The following is a 23,992-nucleotide window of genomic DNA, read 5'->3' on the forward strand; positions in this document are numbered from 1 at the left end:
CAGAGTTTTGTAGTAGTGTGTGTGCACGTGTCTGTGTATATTTGTGTGTATGTGTTTGCGGCAGATTGCCACCCTCATTTTTCTGGGCCAGACAGCTATTGAGGGTTACGCACCAGTAGCTCCATCCAGATGCAGCACATAATATGAGAAGCAAACCTCCACAGAGGAACGCTCTTCCACGTTTGTGCTGCTGATTTCTGCAGAAAACATGAATGCTAGATGTATGTCAGAGCTAAGAATGTGCAGTTCTGTAATACAAGTACTTCACTGAGACAGTGTTGCAATAACGCATCCACTCCCCCACAACCACGCATCTAGTGGAAAAAAAGCACAAACTCCTCTTTAGGAGTAAAATGCTGTACATTATGTCATGACCGCTGTGAAAAATTGATCTTTTGAAATATTGACAATAAATGGGCTGAAATGTAAGACATGATGAAGCTCTGCAGCAACCTACCAACATTAATGATCTGCTAAATTTGTTTGCAGGTTCATTGATCATTTTGTGACATTGTTGTGAATGGAGGCAAATGTACAAATATTGTGATTCATTATGTTTTTATTCTGTCAGCGAGGAGTTTATAAGGGACAGCACATAATATTTCATGGTTGCTGCTGAAGGAAAAAAAAACTTTGGGTAACTTCAATGATAACCGTGTGGTTTATTAAGCACAGTTTTGGATGAGTTTGGAGATACATATGCCAATATACCTATATATTTTTAAGGTAAAAGTAGAAATAGAAAAGGATTGTTTTTGCTTGAAGAAAAATATGCTATTTCTGTTTATAATACTTTCTTTTTTCATTTTTAAATTACTTTGCATAAAACATTTGACACAATCTCTGTCCTATCTCCTCTTTAAATATGAACAAGTTCAGTTTATTTCATGATCATTCTCGGTTGCCTGGACACCAATCCGGTCCCTTCATTTCAAGGCTAAATGAACTCTTCATCTTATTTTCACTGCAATATTTTTTTTCTCCCCCGGTGTATAACTTAATCTCTTTCTATGTCTCTCTCTTGCTTGTTTATTGAATTTTAAAGGCTAAAGACACATTTAGTTGACATCTTTATTTACTAAAAGTGATGCCCTGATCAGGGATTTGTGGCAAATTTCAAGTCTACAATAACTAGACCGAATGTTTTTGTATAAAATAGTTTGTCATGAAGTTTTACTGATACCCAAATTGACTGAGAGTCTTACCGAAAATAGCAACTTCCACATCAAAGATTGTTGCCCATGTCATAGAGTTTTATATATGGTTTATTCACTGATCAGAACATTTTTGGTCGTTTGATTTTGGGATCGGTCAGTCACTGGTCAGGGCCAATCAGGTCCAAATAATACCCTGATTCCAGACGTCAGTTGATTACTTGCTGTAACTAAATGATGATCATTTTTTCACAAAAAGGTGACTATAGACATGTTTTGTTTTGTTTTTTCGTTTTGTTTGTTCACAGAAAGGACAATATTTGTTATTCGGAATTACCCAAGAAATCATCTTTTGCCATTTTTGTGGTTTTTACAGAAAACCTCATTAACTCTGATGTCACATCATCACATGTTCAATCACAGTTGAAGCTGTCGGCGTCTTTATGTAACCCAGACATTGTGACAACCATGTGGAGTTCTTCTGGTGTGTGTGTGTGTGTGTTTTTTTTAACGTGGCCTGTCAATGTTTCACAATCAGACAGTGGTATTAATCTGTGTTCTGAGCCAGTTTAATATTTTATCTTGATTAGCAGGTGTGCATATATTGGAAATCACTCAACTATTCTTGGTCCTTAACTTTCGTGGGTGATAATTCTTGTTTTTTGTCATGTTTTTGGCTTCAAAATCATGAATTGATCAGAGCAGAGCCACAGAATTACATTGCTTTGAAAATAACCATGCAAATGGTTATTCAAGTTGACTATTCAAACTACTGATTTTCCTTTGTTGCATATTCAGGCTATTTTAGATGCTTTCAATCTGAATAACTTGAACTTCCTGAATATTTGCTGCTGTGTAGAATTCACCAACTATGTAATTAGGCAACATTTTGTAAAATACTTGTACTAAATTCTATTGAAACTGATTTGCCAACCCTGACAGGAACACATCTGTTTGAATATTTAGCTTTGTTTACTTTTCTCAAAACAGCTGGATAAAGCAAATTGAGTTTTTCATTATGAGTAGGAGGAGACGATTAAATGAACTTAAAATACCGCACTGGTGTCTGCCAGTCTACATACATCTGATTACCTTTTGTCTACAATTTCAATAATGAATGCAGTACAATTTGTGGGTGTTTTGCCACTTAGTGACAGATGGGTTTTTTTAGAGGATTTACCTATCTTCTTGTAAAGATAGGTACAACAAGATAAATCAAATCAATGCTATATTGCATTGATTTGTATTTGATGTCCTTTTTTGTATGTTTTTAGTTTTTGATACTTTGCCTTTTTTGGGACATGAATAAATCTGAATCTGAATGTGTGATTTTTTTTTTGTATTTGTAAATGTGGAAAAAAAATAAGCAAAATAGTATGAAGATTAATTGGTAAACTAAATTGCACTTATGATTAAAATTGGTCTTTTACCTGATTCTAAATTTATAAATTTGTTGACATCTAACCAAAAACAAAGAGACAGATGTTTTTTTCACATTTTTTAGCTCAGGCAGAATTATCAAAATTATTTCTATTTGCTTTATGCCACAATAATGAGAGAGCATGTCTTCAAAATGTGAAGTTTGCATACAGAATGAAGGAAACCCCAGATGATGATGTCATGGCTTTGGAAACTTCTGAATGGTTAACTAACCGATTGGAGGAATACTTGTCTTTTTAGGGCCGCACCTGAATCACACTGCTTTGTTGTTTGACATGACTGGAAAGTCAAAAGAAATCAGTCAAGACATCAGGAAGAGAATTGTGCAAGTCTGGTTTAGCCTTTGGAAAGATTCCCAGATGTGTTTAAACAATTATATGCCATTACATGCAGACATGATGAGAGCAGGATGGTAGCATCATGTTGTGGTGCTGTTTGGTGGTTACATTTTGTGAAATAGATAAGGAAAGAATATTATGTAGAAATATTGACAAAACATCTAAAGATATCAACCAGGAAGTAAAAGCTTGGCCAGAGATTGGTCCAAATGGACAATAACCCTCATCATACATCCAAACAGTGGCGGCTGGCCAGTAGGGGGCGCTTGGGCGCCGCCCCCTTTAAATTGTTTAGATAATAAATGATTTCTATTCTGAACTGCAAAATACTTAGAAATGTATTTATTCATACTGTGTGTCCAATAGACATGTTAGAATTTATTAAAATAGTAAATACATAATTCTAATTGCTCACATTGTGCACACTTCGTATGTGCGGGGCGCCGTCCTAATGAGAGTGTATGTAGGCGCATCAACTTTTGGCAAGCAGGTGATCTGAGGCTGACTTTTAATTGGTTGTTTAAGGTTTTCCACAGGGCGCAGCGCTCTGCGTCCCGGACACACCCATTTTGTTGTGTCATTACTGGTAGAGCGTCAGTACTGGCTCATTTTTTTTAAAACATTGTGTGATTGGACAATCCCCGATTCGACTCATTAGCGCAGCTGCAGTTCGTTAGGTCGATTCACGGTTACGTTTGCATTAAGCAATGCATTTTACTGCTTTCCGTGTTTGTTATTTCAAAGTTCTGGCACGGAGGCAATGTGGACAACAACTGGGGTAAGAGACTTAAAACATCTTTCAGAAAAATGCAAACGGCACGAAAACAGCCGCAGCCACCAAGACAATGCAATGAAGCTAAGTTTTTGGGGGAAACTTAGCATAGCTGAAAGGTGCTTTTCAACTCTGAAAAGAATCAAGACTTTTCTGAGAAACTCAATGACTCAGGACAGGCTGAATGCATTGGCCATGTTGTCAATGGAGAAAAGACTAGTCACAGAGATGACTGACTTTAACAAGAATGTAATTGAGAAATTTGCAGGGCAGAAGGAAAGGAGGGCAAAATTCATGTTCAAATAGTGCTATTTTTTAAGATTTGTTTTGTTTGTTTTTCATTTGTTTGTTTGTGTGCGCCCCCCTCAGTTTTTTTTAGCACCAGCCGCTACTGCATCCAAAGTGGCTTCAGGACTACAAAGTGAATGTTTTCAGGTGGCTTTTACAAAGCCTTGATCTCAGTCCTACAGAGAATCTGAAAAGGTGTGTGTGAGTGAGGCGGCCTATAAAAATTTGAATCAGTTACATCAGTTCTGTCAGGAGGAATGGACCAGATTTCCAGTGAACTATTAAGAAGCTTGTGGAAAATAAAAACAAAACTTTTGACCTAGATTATGCAGTTGAAAGGAAATGCTGCCAAATACTAAGTGAATCCGTGAGCGTGATTGACTGAAGTGTGAAGCATTTTGGGGTCCTCTGGACTTGATGAGGTGCTACACAAGTACAAAGCCAAATGTGTGTAAATTTTAGATTTTGAAGACATTAATCAAATAAATCTCTGAGATATCCGTTCTATCTTTATTGTGGCATTTAGCAAACTTGGTGTTAGTAAAGTTCTGATTTCAATTATGTCTATGAAACATGTAAAACACTAGAATGTAAGAAAACTGTTTTTCTTTTTGCAGTAGCATTTGATAATCTTAAGACATTGTCTCACCTTAAACAGGCTGCTTGAATTGGGCTGCTGTTTTGTGATTTCTGCATTGATTTTGGCCGTTGTAATCAATTTGTCAAGGGATTGAAGAGAATGCTGACACAGCAGTTTGAGGTCACATAATTAACCTGAGCAGCTTCAGCTAAAAGAAACAAGACTTTATTTAGGCTGCTAGTTCACTCACTGCTATTTATATCTTCTTCTGATAAGATATTACTCTTTGTGGACTGTGTGAGATGCTTTCAACAAGTGTTGCTGTTAATTCATTCACATGTATTAATCAAATGTCACTAAGTGATTGTTAAATGCTTTGTTGTAATTAGTGCCCTGACAATATGTGACAATACCAAGTATTTTCATAGAGTTTTATTGGTTCTAGAAAAATGCAGATAGTCTAGAATAGGCGTGTCAAACTCCAGTTTTCGAGGGCCAGTGTCCTTCATACTCAGCATGCATGATGCAAGAGTGGAAAGGAGAAATGCTCTAGAACAGGAAGGATCCTCCAAATTTTCACACTGGTAATCAGATTTTCCTTGACTCCTGCAGTGGAAATGCCAGGGGTTAAAGTAATGGACCCAGGAAATTCCATGGTTCCTGGAAAAAGGGTTCTGCAGTGGAAATACACCAAAAGAGTGTACAAGTATTCCACTTGTAAATGGGATTCTGCTGCAAAGAGCCAGTGCAAAATCACTTTGCAAACATTTCGCCTAAATGTCATGTAGTAGTAGCCGGCAAGCCTGCCGCAAATAATAGCATTTTATATACTTTTTGTTGATGATGTCATCTTACATAAGTTTTCTTGAAAGAACAAATATAGTCAGAAAAGTAACAGAAAAGTCATGTTTTTTTAGCTCTTTATTTTAACTCTTTTTTTATCAAAAGAAAATCAACTATATAACTTAAAATAAACAATAAAAAAACTGTTATTTTTGAAAACATGACTAACATTTTTTTTATATATTTGTATATTTTTTTGTATTTCCTACAATTTTTTGTGCTTGTTAAATATAAGGGACCATACTGCCAATGACAATACACCAAACAGTTATTACAAAAATTTTGTATAATCAAAAATGTTTTATAAGTAGAATAAACATATCTCATGATGGCATTTGCAAATTCAGTTCATAATCATTTGATTTAGCTTAGATATTTTACTTTTGCTCTATCACAGCAGCGATTTGATATACCTTCAAGCTTTTATCCATACAAAGTGTAGAAGAAAATAACTTTATCTCAAACATGCTGGCCAAAGCAAAACAGCTTTTTACAGAACATGTTTAAGATGCATAACTATATATATAAAAAAGTATATTGAAACACAAGTTTAATGCACGTTTAAAAGGAGTAGTCTCAGATGGAGCGTTGCCCTGGGATGCAATTCAGTGCTGCTGCATGGCCTGCAGTAAATGATGTTCCAGTTCATTTGAAGCCAAGCAGCAAGCTATGATTAAATGAGCGAGGCTGCTGCATTCCTGCAGTCGTGTCCGGTTGCACTTACTCCCGCAGAAAGGCAGATTGATAATTTCTGAGTCAGCATTTTCCTTGCTCGGTGTGCCCTCTGTTCTTTTCCACCCTCACAACAGGAAACAGGCTGTCCTCATAGCAACAGATTATGTATCTGAGGTAGAGGAAACGGGGAATGAATATACCCGCCCCTGTGGGGCAGGGTGATGTCACTGACCCTGCAGGAAAAGGCAGAACTTTAAGATTTAGTTTAAGGAAGTGGGTGGGATAAAGTATTAGTTTTACCACTGCAGCTTTGGCTGCTCCTGGTCCACCATGGGAGGAAGCAATCACACACCTCGCGGAGGCCTTACTGTGGAATAATGCTTCCATCGGGATTTGGCCTTTCATGCATTATTTAAAAGGCTTTGGGAATGAACCTCAGTGAGCTTCAGCAGACTGTATTTCTACGCAATGCAGGAGAAAAAACTGTTTAATTTCAATTTGAGCTTTAATTTAGGTGTACATTATAAGCTTGATGGATGAGGGACAAAAAAAATAATAAAAACTTTATTTTTGAATAAAAGCATAGAGATTTCACTGTGTCAAGACACACGTTTACCTTAGAGGCCAAAGAGCAAATATTGGGAGAGTAGACTGAATCTAACTGAATGCTAATGCTTCAATTTTTGGGGTGTGCTGTGGTGGCGCAGCGGGTTAGCACGCCCCACGTTTGGAGGCCCTAGACCCGCGGATGTCGTGGGTTCGACTCCCGGTCCCGACGACCTCTGCCGCATGTCCTCCTTCAAAAAATGGTGCCGGCTCAGCTGGCTGCCTGCAGACACAGCTCCTGTTGTGTGCTGTAACTGTGAAATAATTTCCCTGCTGGGATGAATAAAGTAAAAATTATTATTATTTAACTATAGGATAAATAATTAATTAGGAGTTTTGATGAGGTTGGGTCCTATTTTTCTGTTCTTGTATTCAAATAAGTTTGTATGCTATTTCAATTGAAGATAAGAGTTTTATTTTCACTTCAATCTCACGTCAAAACCAGCAAAAAAAGAGAAAGAAAGACAATATTTCAAGTTTTAAAATGATCCAGCTGGAGTCCAGAACCAAAAAAATCTCTGAGGTCACCTGACGAGTGAATAACAGATGTCCTCACAATATGATTGATTTTCAGAGCGGTCTAACATTACCAAATCAAGCTGAACGCTGAAGTTAAATAAAAGTGATTTAACCAGATATTAGTTCAAGTGTGTGTTGGATTAACTTCACTTTTAAAATGAGTATTTTAGTGTTTTTCTCCCATAGATATATTTATTGAATTTGTTGAATTGTACACGATGTGTGCCGTATACATGGTGAAAAACGTTTTAAGCCACAAAAATGTGGATCTTGACTATTTATGCCTCCTTTGGAGATCCATTGTATTTTATTAAGATGTTCTGACCAGGTCTCTCTTGAAAAATACATTTTAATATCAGTGAGACTTTTACTATCACAAATAAAGGATATAATAAAAGCAGGGGCACACCTGGTCGATTTATCAGCGCAGATTTACTTAAGTTTGGGAGGTTAGTGATTGGCTACTTGCATGTGAAGTCGATTATCCACCGATAATTACCTCAATCTTATCTGCCTCAGCAAAGGTGTAAAAATCATCCACTGTCCTCTTCTGCTCTCCTGGTTTAAGTGATAGGCCGGCCCACCAGATCATGCCTGCACATTTGCAGTCAACAATAGTACTGTTGCCAATTCAGCGACTTTCTTGCTATATGTAATGACAAAAAAAAATGGTATCGGACAAAATTAGAATTGGCAGGTCAGGACTTGTAAAGATCGGCGATTGGAGATCGACCAGAGAACTGCAATCGGTGCACTTCTAACTAAAATATGCATTTGTTTTGTCCTAGTTTACTATAAAAAGTAAATCATTTCTTTTAACATCCTTAATTTGTTTTTAAAAAAGCATGCAAAACTAAATTTTTCTTGATGATATGTCGGTGTTTGCTTTGGGCTGGTCTTGAAGTGGCCAAGAAGGTTTGAACTTATCAAGCAGCAGCTCAGATGGGCACAAAGTGACGTTCCACATGAATAACAGTGACTGATGATGCGTCATGCTGTGTACGCTGCAGCAGACACTCCATCTGTCTTCTGTGGAAGTGGGACCCTCATTGCAGCGTCAGCATACTAAAACAAATTGTAACGTAAACAGCTTTGGTGTTTGTGATAATATTAATGGTGGTGATAGTAGCCTGAAGTGTTTTTTTTTTGGTTTCAGAATGTAATAACTCCTTCCATTTATGGTTTGCATATAAATGAGTGGGTGGAGGGCAGGTTAAAAGATGGGTGTATCATTCAACAACTGATTAGTGATTAGTTTGAGTTTTCCATTTTTTTTTCCTGTAATGTGTTTTTTACACGGCAATCAATAGCTTGAGTAATTGCTGTTGTACGTGAACCGCAGAGAGTGAATCAGTGAATCTCATCCACCCACTGTGTTTCACTGACACTTCCGCAGTCTTCACCTGAACTACTTTCTAAAATCTCAACATTATAATGTGCACAAAGAAAAACAGCTAATACCATGTTTTTGTTGTGCTTTGTTGGAATTATTAAAAGATGATTAGGGTCGCTTTACAGACACTTATAAACAAATGTTTCTAAAATAGAAATGAAGTTGCAGAGAGATGTTATTTCCCGAACAGTGCAACATTTCTGCACACAGCCTATAGTATTTTAAAAGTCCACATAAAGTCAAGTCTGTGTCGACTTTACTTCACTGTTTTCCTCCAAAGTGAGAGGAGCCAACCAGGCGGCTCATAAATTTGGCCTGACGCAGCCATGCAGTTGCTTTATTGCTCCTCAGTGCTATGGTTTGAAGAACAGGCTGCACATTTTATTTCTGCATGGTGAGGAGTTCTTTCCCTTTCTAGTGCAGTCATCTCGACTGCAGTGGACCCCTAATAGTGCCTTTGAAACTTCCTAGCAAAAATTGAGGATTAATAGTGTGTAAAAATCTGATGATAGTTATAGGTGCAGAAGGTATAAAAAAAAGAGAGGAGTTCAACTTTTAAGCACATTCAGCTCAACTCTTTACTAAAACCTCAAAATGTACCCTTCCCAACCAAAGTTAAGCAATATAGGAAAAACAAATTGTGTTTTGATTGATTTTTATTTAACGATGTACATATTAATGAATGTACATCGTTGTCTTAAATATACCGGAAAATGCTATATTCCCGTCCATAGTTCCATAAAACCAGATGCACCAGATGCAATCATACAATTTCATACATAAAAAATGCAGCAAAAACAAATACAAACTATATAGTCAGGAAGCCCTATTTTAAGAGGCTTATATAAATATATATATATATTTATTTTTAAAGGTTTAATTGGCTCTAGTGGCCTTTATTTGATAGTTACTTGACAGGAAAGTGGGTAATGAGAGAAGGGGGAAGACATGCGGCAAAGGTCGCCAGGCCGGGAATCGAACCTGCGACAGCCACAATGAGGACTAAGGCCTCCTTATGTGGGTTGTGCTTAACCCCTGCGCCACCACAGCACATCCCAAATATATATTTTTTAATTTTTAATTTTTTTACAAAACTGTCTGTCAAAAATAAAATCTCAAAATTCTTTAAAGATACCTAAGTTTCAATGATCACATTGCTGATAACTAATGAACCATACTTTAAGCCGGTAACAGGCAGTGTGTTCCTGCAATGATATTCTTAAATTGATAGAACATTCTGTGAGAACGAAGACTTCATAGTCCCTGCAGGTCGACCTAGTGCTTTGTAAACCTTTTTGCTTTTTAATAAAATCCTCTACAGGTGGTGGGATCTTACACACAAAAGACTTATCTTATTTATACATAAGAAAATATTTAATTTTCAGTTATCTGCTGTGTTTATTCGCTATTTAATGCAATTAAACACTATTATGTATCAGAATAACAAGCCACAACACAAGATTTGTTGGTTCCACATCTTTGATGTTAATATCCTTTTTGAAGGTGCTCTGTTGTACTGGTCACTACAGAGGCCTTAGGAGTACAGCGAGCTCATTGTTATATTCTACAAACCAATTTGGAAGGATTTAAGTTCGTAGTCATGGTGCGTTACTGCAGGAAGAAGCCATCAGAAGATGGGTATGGTCATGAAAGAATAGACATGGTCAGCAACAATCAATGGTTCTCATTATAAAGAAAGAAAGCCAAGAAGGCGTCTCTCTTGCTGTTACACCATCAGCACCAGGCCGAGCCCTTAATACAAGGCAAGATATCTTTTTCAGCTTATTCTGTGTTGACTTGTATGTGAAATTCCTTTTAGATCAGCAGGTTCTGAAATACCCAGATCAGACTCTGTCAATGGCAACAACAGCCCAAAAGTAACTAAAATCCCATTTCATTTTGATTCTGATGCTCAGTTTGATCTCGAGAGGTCATTTTTATCATATCCAGAGTCCTAAATACATTTAGTTGCACCCATGTGATTGGCTAATTCACTCTTTTGCATTGACAAGACATACCTAAAAATGGCTTTACATGTTTAACTTGTAAATCTCACTTCCATATTTCATTGTGGGATTGTAAATTGCTACAATTTCTCAGGAGATCAGTTCCAGTTCCACACTGCTTAACTCGATCTCACCTCTGACGTCACTGAATCAAATTATTTAATTTGTTTTGTGTAGCAATATCTGAAGCTTTATTCTTGAAATATTTTTCCAGTTTCAATTTGTTTAAACAAAATTAACAATTTTTTTTTCTACCTTACAGATTGGAGTTTGACCCCACCAGAATGGTCAGGTAGGTCAAGCTGCTTCTTGTGATTCCAGTTTTTATGATCAGTAATAGACTTCTGCAGATTTTTTTCCATTACAACAGCATTTTGCTTTGGACATCCTTGACACAATATTGGGATTGGGTTTCAAAAATCTCAAGCTGTGGTTGTGTAAAAGTAAATAACAGCAATCAGAACACTAGTCGGGGTGATACGTTTTCTTTTCTCTGAAGGACAAGAACAGACCTGTACGACAGAGACAGAACTTTTGTTTGTGTTGCTGACTGGTAGATTTTACAGAGTGAAGAGAAAATGATGGGATTTTTTTTTTCATCAAGGCCCCTTGTCTTTGTTTTTACTTGTTGGCAGTTAGAGTGGTTCTGCTGCCACAGTTTTAAAACCGAAGTAAACCGATCTTTACTGGGGACATAACTGAAGAGTATAAGCCATGTGCAGAGAGTAGATGGGTTTTGCTCAGTGGTAAACACATTCCTTATCAGCTGTTTTTCTTCAAGCAACCTCCACCTCAGACAATCTCAGACTGCTATGTGTCATTGCCAAAGGCAGTCTAAGTACGTTAGAGTGTCACACAAACTGTCTGCTGTTTTAGGTGAAAAAAACCCCAAAACGTTCCAGGTTTGTTCTGCAGTCTAGGCTCTCCCTGCGGTATTCTTCCACAATAATTCCTGCTATAAAACTCGTGTGTTTATGTTGTTTATGTTCCATCATGCAGCAGACTGGCAACATTACCTGTTACAACAGTTTAAAGAAATAAATGAATTCTAGATAAAGAAATTCAGCTGAAAAGACAGTTCTCACTCTGCACTATTCGTAGTAGATTCACAGCTATTGTTAATATTATTGATTTATACTTCAGAAGATCAGATACATGCTAATGTTAATTCCTTGTAGGTAGTTGCATACACAAAATATCTAACAGTATTTTTTGAAGCTGATGCATAATAACACTGTTGTGTGCAAAAACCTGGAAGAAGTTATTCTTGAAAGTTACTTATTTACCTTTACTTACAATTCTGATCAAAAGTTAAAGCCCACTCATCATCTATGCTATTTTCATATTAATTTGGTGCTTTTCACGATGCATTAAACTTCTTCTTTTTCTTTGGCTGGAGTGGGGCCCAGGTAAAGTCCTTGAGAGACACAGCTTCAACATTTTTAAATGCTGGCTTGAATATATTTAGTCCCAATGAATGAATGTTTATCACTTAGCAAGTTGGGCCTCAACCAAAGAAATAAATGAAAAGCTTTTTCAAACCTCAAACAATCTTTTTGTATATTTCTGGCATATTTCAGCTCTTAAGCGTAGCCCATTCATTTTTAATGGTGTTGTTTATCCCAGAACCTTACTTTTAGCCTCATTTATTTATGTGCAAGACCAACTTTGATGTGTTTGCACACATTGTTATGCAGAAACGCCAAAACGTGTTGAATTTTCACTCCTCCAAATCAAGCCGTCGCCTCAGCTGAAAGGGAATTGGTGAGGATGTTTACGAATAATCCAGGAACCCAGACTCAAGTGCCTCATAAACTGGAAGCTGCTGAAACAGAAGTGTCGCTGTCCACCATGAAGCAAGTTTAAAATCAATATGGACTGAGAGTCTGCTGACCAACAAATAAGCCCCTTTTCCAAAATTGACACCTTCAAGCTCTGCTGAAATTTGCAGACCATAAAACTGGGAGGTTTTATGGTCAAAGAAGGCAAAGATTGAGCTGTTTGGCCCCAAACCAAGAAGAATGTTTGGAGGCATGAGTAGACTATTCAAGCAAAGGGCCTTCACAATTTATTAAAAGCATGGCAGTAATAACATCATGTTTAGTCCATTTTGGTGGTGATATTTCATCAGGTGGAATATTAAAGAAGGCAGGCTGCCTTATATGCACACAGTTATTTGGATGTCTCAAGAAGATCCCAGGCAATTATCAAAACCAGTAATAGATTGAACAAAAAAGACTATCAAGCTACCAAGCAGCTACCAAGTCTAAACTAGTCTAAAACCAGTTTTGTATATAATTCTAAACTGGTATCAATGGTCTAAAGCTGTACCCATACAGAGCCATAACCCAACCAACTGGAAAGATCTCTATCAATTTTCATGAGACGGTTAGTCAAATATCCAGCTCGAGATATGCCAGGACTGTGCAACAAGTGGGTGATTTTACTGCAACTTCATGAGGGATGTAAAACCAAATATGAATTCTTGGAAAAGCATTTAACTAAACCAGTGTGTATAATTTTGAAACATAAACGTAGCCCTAATTACAATCTAACAATTGAGGATTTTTAGTAACATAATTTCACACAAAGTTCAGCAGCATTTGAGCAAGACCATATTTCTGAAATACTAAATAATATAATGTTATTTGACTTCAGTGTAGTTGGCCTGTTAAGCTCAAACACCTGTGAATCAATTTGTTTTATGACTAGTGCTGGAATCTACTGTACTCTGTAGCTTCCAGCATTAATAATAGAAGCCTGATATAAAATATTTATTGTAAAAAAGTGATTACAGACAGGAAAGTATGTTTTACAGAATGCTAAAAATGGAGAGAGTATTGCTTTAACTATTTTCAAACAGAAAAATCTATGTATTTTTTTGCAAGTTGGTGTGGGAATTGAAACTAAAACACAGACAGACCGTTAGGGGAAACAGAACTTTGATTTGATGTGGTTGGAAACCAAACAGCCTCTGCATTCTTAGCTGTTGTGCTTTTATTGCATTTCCTTAATTGGTACTAAGCTCACAACCCAACACGACATTCTCATTCTGTAAAAAGAATGATGGATAAGTGCAACCTTTTTGCTTTTACAGCAGACACATCAGGTGTAGATGCGGCTTAATGTGAAACAAGAGGTGATGTTTCTGAAGACAGTTTGATAAATAGAACGGACAAGAAAATAGGTGTGCCAGGGCTGCATTAAACATTATGGTTCTTTAGCTTCAAAAGTAGATGTGGTCGAGTACGGCCACTGAGAGCTTTTTTTTATGGATGCGAAATAGAACAGCAAAGTGGCTTCACATCAAAGACTCATTCATTATCATCATCCTGTGAAAAGCAGGCACATGTTTGATGAACAACCTCTTACAAAAATCCATGAATGAGTTGTGTTCCAGCAGTGTGCTCTGCTGTTTATTTTGGAACAGCAGAAAGATGAAACAATTTATTTTTCTATTTTTTACTTACATCAACATGTTTACGTTTTCTTAACAGTTCTGCTATTCACAGCTCTGACATGTTGAGGCATCAGCAAGTGTTCACTGGTGTGTTACAGCAGTGTGGATGCCTATTTTTGTTGCAGATGTTTGATTATGTTATGTACATCTATATTAACATATAGGAGCCACAAATCATTTAAAAAAGTCATATTTAGTTTGTAAAATTTGGATCCAAAAATGTAAGTCGAAGCAAAAATTGATAAATGGTGCAAATAGAGCAACAAAAATCAAGTATTATCTCGTTTCTGAAACTGAAACAGAATGGCTTTTGTCAACAGTTTATTTTGTCAGTCACTTCTTTTGGTTTTATATTCCTTTTCATGAGAGGAATAAATTTCCTTAACTGCACAATTATCCCAAGCACACATCTAAACAGATTTTGGACTGAGAAAAGTGAAGCTCATGAAATGGTTCTTCTGAAGTCCCAACCTGAAAATGGTTGTACAGGGTTGTTTAATGCAGCTAAAAGTGTCAGGTTGAGGTGCAGCTTGCTAATGGGGGATTTAAACTAGATGTTTACATTCTGCATATAAAGTTTATACTATTGGCTTGTCATAAAGTTTGGCCATATAGCTTAAACTTTTTGGTGTGCTTCCGTAACCAAATCTTTTCTGCGTTTTACTGGTTATAAGTGAAGCAGATACAATTTTTCTGTTTGTCTGACAAGAACGATCAACAACAACAACAAACAAACACATAGCCCACTCAAAGTCCAAAAAAACCAAACAATTTTAAACAACAAAACGAAAGTCAATCCTTGTTGGTTCACAGTCACAAAGTCACTCAAATACTCACATTATGTATATCCATATACATAGATAAATACAGTGTTTGCAAAAATACTTTGGTAGCAAACATGAGTTAATACAGTCAGACAAAAATTGTCAGACATGTTTATTTCTCCTCTAACCCAGCAAACATATGTTTTTGGATTGTCTGAGTTCCCATAGAGAACCCACACATGCACAGGGAAAACGTGCAGACTCCATGCATAAAGACCTCAGCCCAGATTTAAACCTACACTTTCTTGCTCAAAGGCAATAGTGCTACCAGGATGTTTCACTGGAAATGTTCCAGTGAAGCATAAAAACTACTTTGAAAGATCTCTGTTTTGATTATAAAATCATAATTTTACAGTTCAGTATATGCTTTTATAATTAGTATGTAAAATATCCTACATAAATCTCTTAATAAGAATAGCGTGCAAATCTGCTGTAGCATCTATTTGGGAAGCATCACAGTTATCTGTCATTGTGATTTTCTCCCTCCTTTTTTGCTGTTCCTTGTTTGTCACCTGAACCGACAGCAGGATAAACTGAACTGTCATAACAGCAATCTGCTGACAGCACACAGAACCCTTACAGTTGCTTACATCTCACACCTTGTTAATATGCTACAGCATGACACCAGTGAGACTGGCAGTTTTTAAAAAAAAATTCTGTGCAACATGGCTCGGTAGGTTTCATTATCATTAATAATGCAGAAGCCTCTGAACTTGGCACTGGCGCTATAAATAAATAAGCCACGATCCTGCAGGATTGCTTTGCACTGGTTTGGAAGAGGTTTGTGTGGGGGGAGACGTCAGCAATGCTGGCTATACTCTCCACCACACTCCGTACTTAATGAGAGAGGATTACCAACATGGTTGTGTTTAATTGGTCTGCTGTTGTGAAATCAGAATGGATGGCTTTATTCAGACGTGATTAGAAGTTGGCTGAGATATTCAGGCAGGGGATCAACAGCTTCACAGCGACCTGCTTTCATTGGATTGTTCCTCAGTGAATGTTCCCACACTGCCGCTCCTCCTCGTGCCCTTTTCACTCATTCATAAAAGTGTAGCTGCTGAGCTTTGGGATGGATGGAAGTTGTATTTGACAGAATATGAAAGAAATGATCGCTAATTGAAATTTCATATTTATAAGAATCGACTCCAAATAAGACCGGGGGATCTTGTGAGAGACTCTAGCATAGTGATTGACTGCATGCATTGTAGAAAAACCTTGGACTGTGGCTTTTATTTTCCTTTACTCCTCCGCTGAGACTTGGAGAAAACAGAGAGGCGAGGATTATACAGCTCAACCATTATTATATAGATGACAGTGAAGAGAATAAAGCTCTGCTGGGCTGATGTGTTGGAGGTCTCAACCTCTCTCTTTTGGTGTGTTTCAAAACCACAGCAGCAAAGCACAGCGTGTCCGATCAATTGCATCATTTGCTCTATTCATGGCATTGTTGTCAATGGAATGTGAGATAATTAATGAAGCGGAATATTATGCCAAAGGAATTAATGTAATAGATTTATAAAAGGGAAGCACAGAGGATGCACACTTGCAGTTTCTTTTCAAGGTAAGTTATTGCAGGAAAACCCTTGGAGCAGCGGTTTTCTGCAGCTGAGGAAGCGTTTCTAAAACAGCACACGGTGTGGACCAAACAGCGCTTAGTTCACAAAGATATTTAACCTTAAAAAATCCTTTGATGTAGTGACAGAATAGCTGAGCTGATATTTATCTTCAGGGACAGGAAGTGACAGTGCTGTGTTCCAACACCTGCTGTAGAGCTGTCTCACACCCAAAGCAGGAATAGTCCTCAGGGATCTCTGAAACCCGTCCTCTGCTGCCGACAAATACTCAACTTTGGTGTCTAGGGCTCCAACTGTGTCCTTTGTTTCTGTCCTTGACAAGGGTAGAAGTTCCTTTTGACAAGCAACCTAAATTTTGGGCATTGTTTTTCAAAAGTGTGACTAAATAGATTACCCAACTTCAATACAGTTCATTTTAATCTATCTTAAAATTATTTTATTACTCTGAAGTGGAAATTAGGTTTGGATTTTAGAGATTTTGATTTTCCTTATTAGAGAACAAGAAACTGTATATGTGTAGTTAAAGGATATCCTTGTTTCCTGACTATTTGCTGCTTTGTGTAAAGACTAATATTTCAAAATGAATTCTGAGCTCAACAGGAAGCCAGTGTGAAGAATTTAGAACGGGGGTTATATGATCTCGCTTATTGGGACATGTCACTGACCTTGCTTCAGCAAAGGAGAAGCTTTCTACAGTTAGGTAAACGAGACATCACAATGCTCTGAACATTTTTAAGTGAATGATGAAAGACCAAGAGATTCAATTTATATGCAAGTCCAGTGAATGAAAATTTAGCTAAGGTTATAAATGTTGGACTTCATTAATTACTTGATGTATGAGTATATTCTAGGTGGTTCTATAATCATTGTTTCTGGAATTTTTCAGAAACAATGTTAAAGTTTTTAATTTTTTTTGTTGTTGGTGGTGAATATATTATAAAACAGACATTGAACACAAAAGTAAAATTCTTATTTATACTTCGTGGCAGTTCGTTACCAGAAAAAAAAATCATTTTTCATTTTTTCATTAACACCAAATTAATTATTGTTTATGAAACATAAACTCTTTTGAAATACTGCTTATCCGCTTAGACACAGGAAATTTACAGATGGCCAATTTTGCAAAAGTAAAAATCAGATATTTACTTCATGGCACTTGGCTACCAGAAAACACGTTCATCACTTAGCAACAGATTAATAACAAATCTTATTGTTCAAAAAACATAAGATTTCTTCTGCTGTTTTGAAATACTGCTTATCTTATACTACTTAACAATTATTGTGCAGTTTGTGAATTTTTTAGAAAAGTTAAAGTTCTTTTTTTCTTTGTCATTGGTGGCGAACATATTATAAAACAGACATTCAACACTAAAGTAAAAATTTGATTTATACTTTGTGGCACTTCGTTACCAGAAAAAAATGCCAAAATCCAGCCACATGTTTTGATGTGTATATATTGTGGGAATCCACGCAGTGGTACGAGCCGCATTATTGCTGAAAGGAAGCGGCAGTTATTTTGAGGTGTAGAGTATTAGGTACCTAACATGCAATGCGAATCAAGGCATTTCGTTGCTCTCCTATGCTTTGCTATGGCAGGCCCCAATTATTTTAAATTATTATTTTTTTATCAGCTATATACAAGTTGAAGCATTGAAATCCATTTTCAGAAGTCCTGTACAGGAGAAAAGTGTGGTAACCATTATTTGTGATCCATTACACACTTAAAATCATCCCAGATCTTTAATAATGCTGTTTTTTGTTTTTTTTTTGTACCCCACCAGGGGGTCTTTTTGTGGGCTCTAGTGTCCCTTATTTTTTGAAAGTAGGCTGACAGGAAAGGGGGAAGGAGAGGGGGGAGGACATGCGACAAATGTCGCCGAGTCCGGGAGTCGAACCCGCAACGGCCGCGTCGTGGACTCAAGGCCTCCAAACACGGCACGCCCAATAGTGCTGTTTTTGATCTAAAATTAGACTTATTTTTTATGACTTGACTCTATTCATTTTAACTTTTAAAACTGTAAAAGTTCAAATGTGATGTGAATAGATTCAAGACTAACTTTTCTAAAATTTTACATGAAAATGTAAACTTAGGCATCGGTGTGGAATATGAAAGGATGAGTGTAAGGGCCCTTCCGGTTAAATTTAAGTTTCTTAAAACATAAAAGAGGAGTTTTTGCTGCATTGATATCCATCCCCCAACTCATATGTAGAATCTAAAGGAAGCAACTGAAGTCGCTACTCCTCCAAATGTCAAATAGTGTTTGATGATTTTTTATGATGGACAAAAGCCAAAGTGGGGGGCAGCCTATAGGACTTGTTAGACCAACAAGGCGAGAGGAGTGCTATTTAAATCCACTCCATTATACATGAACTCTATTTACAGTAACCTGTGTATGCGAGAATAGTACAGCAGACATAGGGCTTCGTCTGCAACACATCTCTGTCTGGGGAAGAGAAGCTTTCTAAAGCAGCTTTGCCACTTTCAGGTTTGAAAAAAACTTCACAGCATTTGACTTGGTGTCACCCCTGGAGTAGCTAAAGGTGAGAAACTGAGTGAATTCCTTCTTAGTTAAGGTCCAGAGCTCTGAATCCTGAATTTGCATATTTCAAATTAATATTTCATTATGCAGAAACAGCAGCAAATGGCGGTAGGCATGACACAATCAGCCTCTGCTGTCTCTCTGGATTTCAGAGCTGGATTTGTGTCTGCAACTTGTTTTAAACAATAAAATTAATTTAATGCTTGGAAAAAAGAAAAGCAGAGCATAGATCTGACATAATGACATTATCTTCTGAGTAGCACGGGCTGGTATGGGATTCTGATGACATGATAACCTTCAGTTAAAATACCAGCGTTTCGCTGTATTCACACAGAATTTCAAAAACAGAAATATACAGATGCATCTCCTTTAAGTAATTACAAAATATTCAAGCTCGTAAATTTAATACACAAAGCATTTATTTAAGTTTTTTTATATATATATTTGCTTCACAGTCCTTGCAAGGTTAAGATCTCTGTAGCTTGTGCAACCTTTTCTACAACACTTTTTTCTTCCACTCAACTTTCCATTACTGTGCTTGGACAGAGCATGCTGAGGGTATCAGGCTGAGCAGTGTTGTATGTCAATGCTGGTCAAAAGTCATATTATAAAATATTCCATTTTTATGAAGGACTGAGTTTTGGTATTAGTTCTAAGCCATAATAACTAAAGTTAAAAGCAATAAACGCTTTACATTTATAAATAGTTGACTGAGATTCAGTTGTATGACATGATCAAATTGCTTTAATGCTCCCAAAATAATACATTGATAATAGAATTTTACTAATGTTATTTGTAACATTACATTTTAATATATAATTAAGACTCATTAATGCTATTAAATGCTTTTGTGGTCTTTAAAGAGTAATACAAATATCTGAAGGTATAACAGTCTTACACCCAGCTGCACAGCAACAAGTGGTGGAGGGGCAGAAATGATCTACCACCCTGATATTTTCTCTGCCATCTCATTTAAGGGAAGAATACGATGGAAAATCGTTGTGGTTTTGAAATAATGTTGAATAAAGTTGGATTTCTCGATCTGGTACTGAAATAATCGGGTTACAACTTTGTTCTTAGTGTTGGGCTGCAAGCTTAAGAACTGTGCTTCATCCATTTGAATCAACCAAAAGGCTTTGTTTTGTTAAAACATTAGTAAACAATAGATGAGAGAGACATGCCTCTTAGGAGATCTCTATATACAACACTGTTGTGTAGAATACAAACAAAGCTTAAAAGTGAGGTAACATGCTTTACAATTAAACCTAAGTCCTATTGGCTTTTCCTTTCTGTGATCCTCCATATTGGACAAGATTATAATTTCTATTAGCCTGTTATTGCTGATGAACACTTGTTTAGAAAATGTAACTATGAAAATACAGATCAAGAGAAATATTGCACATCATGGTGCATATGACTCATAGCTGATCAACGAATGTACATTATCTAGTAGATAATGTTCAGTGTTTACATTCTAAAATGTAAGTACATTAATGTATGTACATAGTTTTAATATCTTTAATATATATGTATGTGTGTCCGAAAAAGTCAATGCCTTTCTTCTTTTCTAATGTTTTTGGGACTAGATGATATTATTGCTCACAATTCAGTTTCTCTCAGTCTGAGCAGACTGGGATTTTTTGAGAGATTGTGTTTTATACAAAGGGAGATTTGAGAAATATGGAGAAAAGTTCAGTTTAAGAACAATAATATGTTCAAAACTAAGCCATATGAGTGATATACCATCTTAAATTAATACAGTTAGGTTCCTCAATATCTGTACAGCTAAATTTTACTGTAATTTAAAGAGTAAAACGTTGGTAGTTCAGTGCAGGTGTATTTCACTTAATTGCTTGGAGATGGTGTAAAACCAATCCCAGCTTCCTAAGAAAAGCTGTGTAAATGTCAAAAACAACCAGCTCAATAGTTGTAGTGACTTTTTACAAAATAGAAGAGAGAAAATTAAAATAAATGCCTCAAAAATAACAGAAATATGATCAATAGAACATAAATAAAAAAAAAAAAAACAGAATACAAACTCATTGCTCTAATTGACGAGCCGCAGGCAGTAATAGGTACAGTTTATACGTCGATTGTAGTTGTTAATAGTGGGACCTGTGGCCATTTCTCTGTTCTTATAGCTTATCTTTTAATATGTTAAAAATGAATTCAGGTAATATGCTTTAATAGAATTATTTGTGCCAAACAGATAAAAAGATATTGTTTAGCAAATTACTTTTTTTTCCTTTTGATGACATATTGTATCCATAAAACTGAAATGTGTCATTTCCAGTTTGCAGTTTATATCTGAAATGTTTAATTACTCCTATGAAAATTCATTATTCCAAAACAAAATATTGGGAAAAGTGGAAACCACAAAGAGAATTAGTCCTTCAAATAATTAATGCTTCATTGCCAAGTGGCAGTTTCACTGATAATTTTTCTCCTCCGATCTGTCATCACATGTTTGCAGGTTTGTGTTGTGCTGTGACACTGTTTGTCCTTTTTTCTTTCTTTTTTTAGGAGGCATGCATCACTGCCGGTTGAAGCCACAGAAAATCCCGGGAGGTTAGGATCCGAAGGTTGCAAGAGGGTCATCCCCTGCCGCAAGTGGAAGTCTGCGTCCTTTGGGTACAGTAAGATATTATTTGGTGTTACAGTTGTAAATGTGCAGTGTGTCTCTTAATAAGAGCAGCATGTATATATCATATCCAAACACCAGTGGCTTTCTGTCTTCCTTCTGTCATTGTCTAGAAGTTGTCCCAGCTAAAATCAATGCCCTGCTGTAGTTAGCCTTTCTTCGTCAGATGTATCGGGAGTGACAGCTTGACAGCAGCAAACTTTGCCGTGTCCTAATGTTGGAGGCTTTGCAGCTGTTCTCCAGTCATCAGCGTTTCATGAATGCAGGTCTGGGAGCCTCTGTTTTGTTCTCCTGATGTGTACGCTCATCTTTTTGTGACCAAGTGCACTATAGGAGGAGATAATCAGGTTCAGCCTTAATGAAATATGATCTTGTCTGAAATGAGCCTTCAGTCCTGCTGAGCCATTAGCCTGCACTGAGCTCAGACCTTCAGAAACCTTCTCGGCAAGCAAGGAGAAAAAGGGAGCAGTCTGTCAAATCTGTGGGACTGACTAGTGGGAGCTTCAAAAGACTTGTGAGAGTTTCAGAGCTGCCTCCTAGTGCTTTGTGCTTCATCATTAAAAAGAAATATGCGCTTAATCCATAGCCCACTTTTGGCTCATGTGCAGCACAAAAATAAATCTTTCTTCACGGTTTAAAAAAAAGAAGTTCTACAAAAAAAGCTGTTCAGTGTCTGATGAGAAACATTTGCAAGTTGTTTTTAGACTTTGTTAAATTGCAAAAACGTCACTGATTAATTCACTTATTTATCCGCTCCTCTCGTCTTCGCTTGATTGTTGCTTAGTGAGTCATTTTTAAAAACAGCTTAAGGCTATTAGGTTAAATGGATTATGATGACTGTAAGCAGCTGAGAAGCTTTGTTTACTGTACAGCAGGATTATCCTGGCACAATTACAATCAGCTGATTGCTAACTGATAATGGCTGAATGCTGTGTGCCTCCATGAAAATCTGTTTCTTTGTCCTCGCTGGATTGATTCTCAAAAACTGCAGTATTATTTGGAGCTAAGAGTTGTGGAACATGGCAAAGAAGCTAGTTTTTCTTATCAAAAGAATAATGGAACTTCCATTATTCAACATACCATGCTTTTAGCATGGTATGATGCTTTTAGCATGATTTTGATTTTGTGGCTGGAGAACATGACAATCCTTTTTGCTTTCTATACAGTCGACTGGGAGTTTCAGGTATTCTGACAGTCAGCATAGTCTGGTCCAAAAAAGGGTTAGCATTAGGGGTACAGCGGTTTACAAAAATGAATCAGAATTCTTGTTAGGTTAAATTCTGATGAGAGGGAGCTTTGCAAAGGGACTCCACTATGGTCATATTTCTGCTGGTATAAACAGTTTTTTTTTCTGGCTTTGGTCTGGTTTGAATTCTTTGTTGCTGCAGTTTTCTGGCCTTGCACATTAGCTCGTTTCTTTTCATCTCATCAGTTATATTTACATTTTTGTGTTTCAAGTTGGTTATTCAGTTCATGGCGGAGTCAGCTCGTGGTGGAGCCAGTTGCATAAATTATCGGAATTGTTTGTGAAAACACGTCGGACAGTCAGACATAACCAACGTAATTTATTACGGTCCAGTGAAAAACTGTAAATTGTCGGACATGTTAACTGAAATGCTTTTCTTGTAACCTAGCATATGTATTGCAATTGTCGTGGGAAAAAAAAAATACTATTTCCAAGCACTGTTCAAGTGAAATCACTCAATCAGGTTTATTCATATATTGCGCACAATACAAAGAGCTCATATGACAATCAATAATGAAGCAGGTCTGGATGAAAAGCTCTGTCAGGCAGAGACGACACATGAGTTTTATACCAAGGATAAAGAATTAACAACAAAGGGCGAGACAGTCTGGTTCTGATGCAGCTGTAGAAAACAACTTCCAACCTTCTACATGTAAACCAAATAGTGCTTTTGGTGAGAGTTCATAAGCATTTCATATAACATGACTAGCAGATGTGACCTTATTGTAATTTTTCCATCACACAATTAAAAAATATATCGGCCAATTATTGTACTGATGATGTGCTGCTGCTTCAGGCATTTCTGTGTTGTGTGTTGATCATTGTATTTTGCTATAACATGTTGCTATTTATGGCTATTAAGGTGTCTAAAATGTGGTTTTATCATTTATTTGTAAAAGTGTTCCTGAGCCAATGTATACAGTAGAAAGTGACATTTTGCTCCAGCTGACAATGAAGTTTGTGAAGTGCAAGGTTAATGTTAGCATGGTAAATTTTTTTTTAATTTTTTTAAATATGACTCGATCATTCTTTTTATAAAATATTTTAGTGTGGTTTCAGTTAATAATGTGGAGACACAACTTGCAGAAAA

General features: G+C 36.7%; 1 protein-coding gene across 3 annotated transcripts in view; it reads left to right on the plus strand.

Annotated features, from left to right (window-relative positions):
- LOC114149258 (IQ motif and SEC7 domain-containing protein 1-like) overlaps window positions 1–23,992 on the plus strand; it is a 125,507-nt gene that overhangs the window by 16,214 nt on the left and 85,301 nt on the right. For all 3 annotated transcript variants that reach the window (XM_028024961.1, XM_028025021.1, XM_028025011.1), the window contains exons 2-3: window positions 10,877–10,906; window positions 21,539–21,646. In XM_028024961.1, coding sequence (XP_027880762.1) covers window positions 10,877–10,906; window positions 21,539–21,646 — 138 coding nt within the window. The remainder of the gene's footprint in view (window positions 1–10,876; window positions 10,907–21,538; window positions 21,647–23,992) is intronic.

This window comes from Xiphophorus couchianus, chromosome 1 (genome assembly GCF_001444195.1).
Source record: "Xiphophorus couchianus chromosome 1, X_couchianus-1.0, whole genome shotgun sequence".
Classification (NCBI taxonomy): Eukaryota; Metazoa; Chordata; class Actinopteri; order Cyprinodontiformes; family Poeciliidae; genus Xiphophorus; species Xiphophorus couchianus.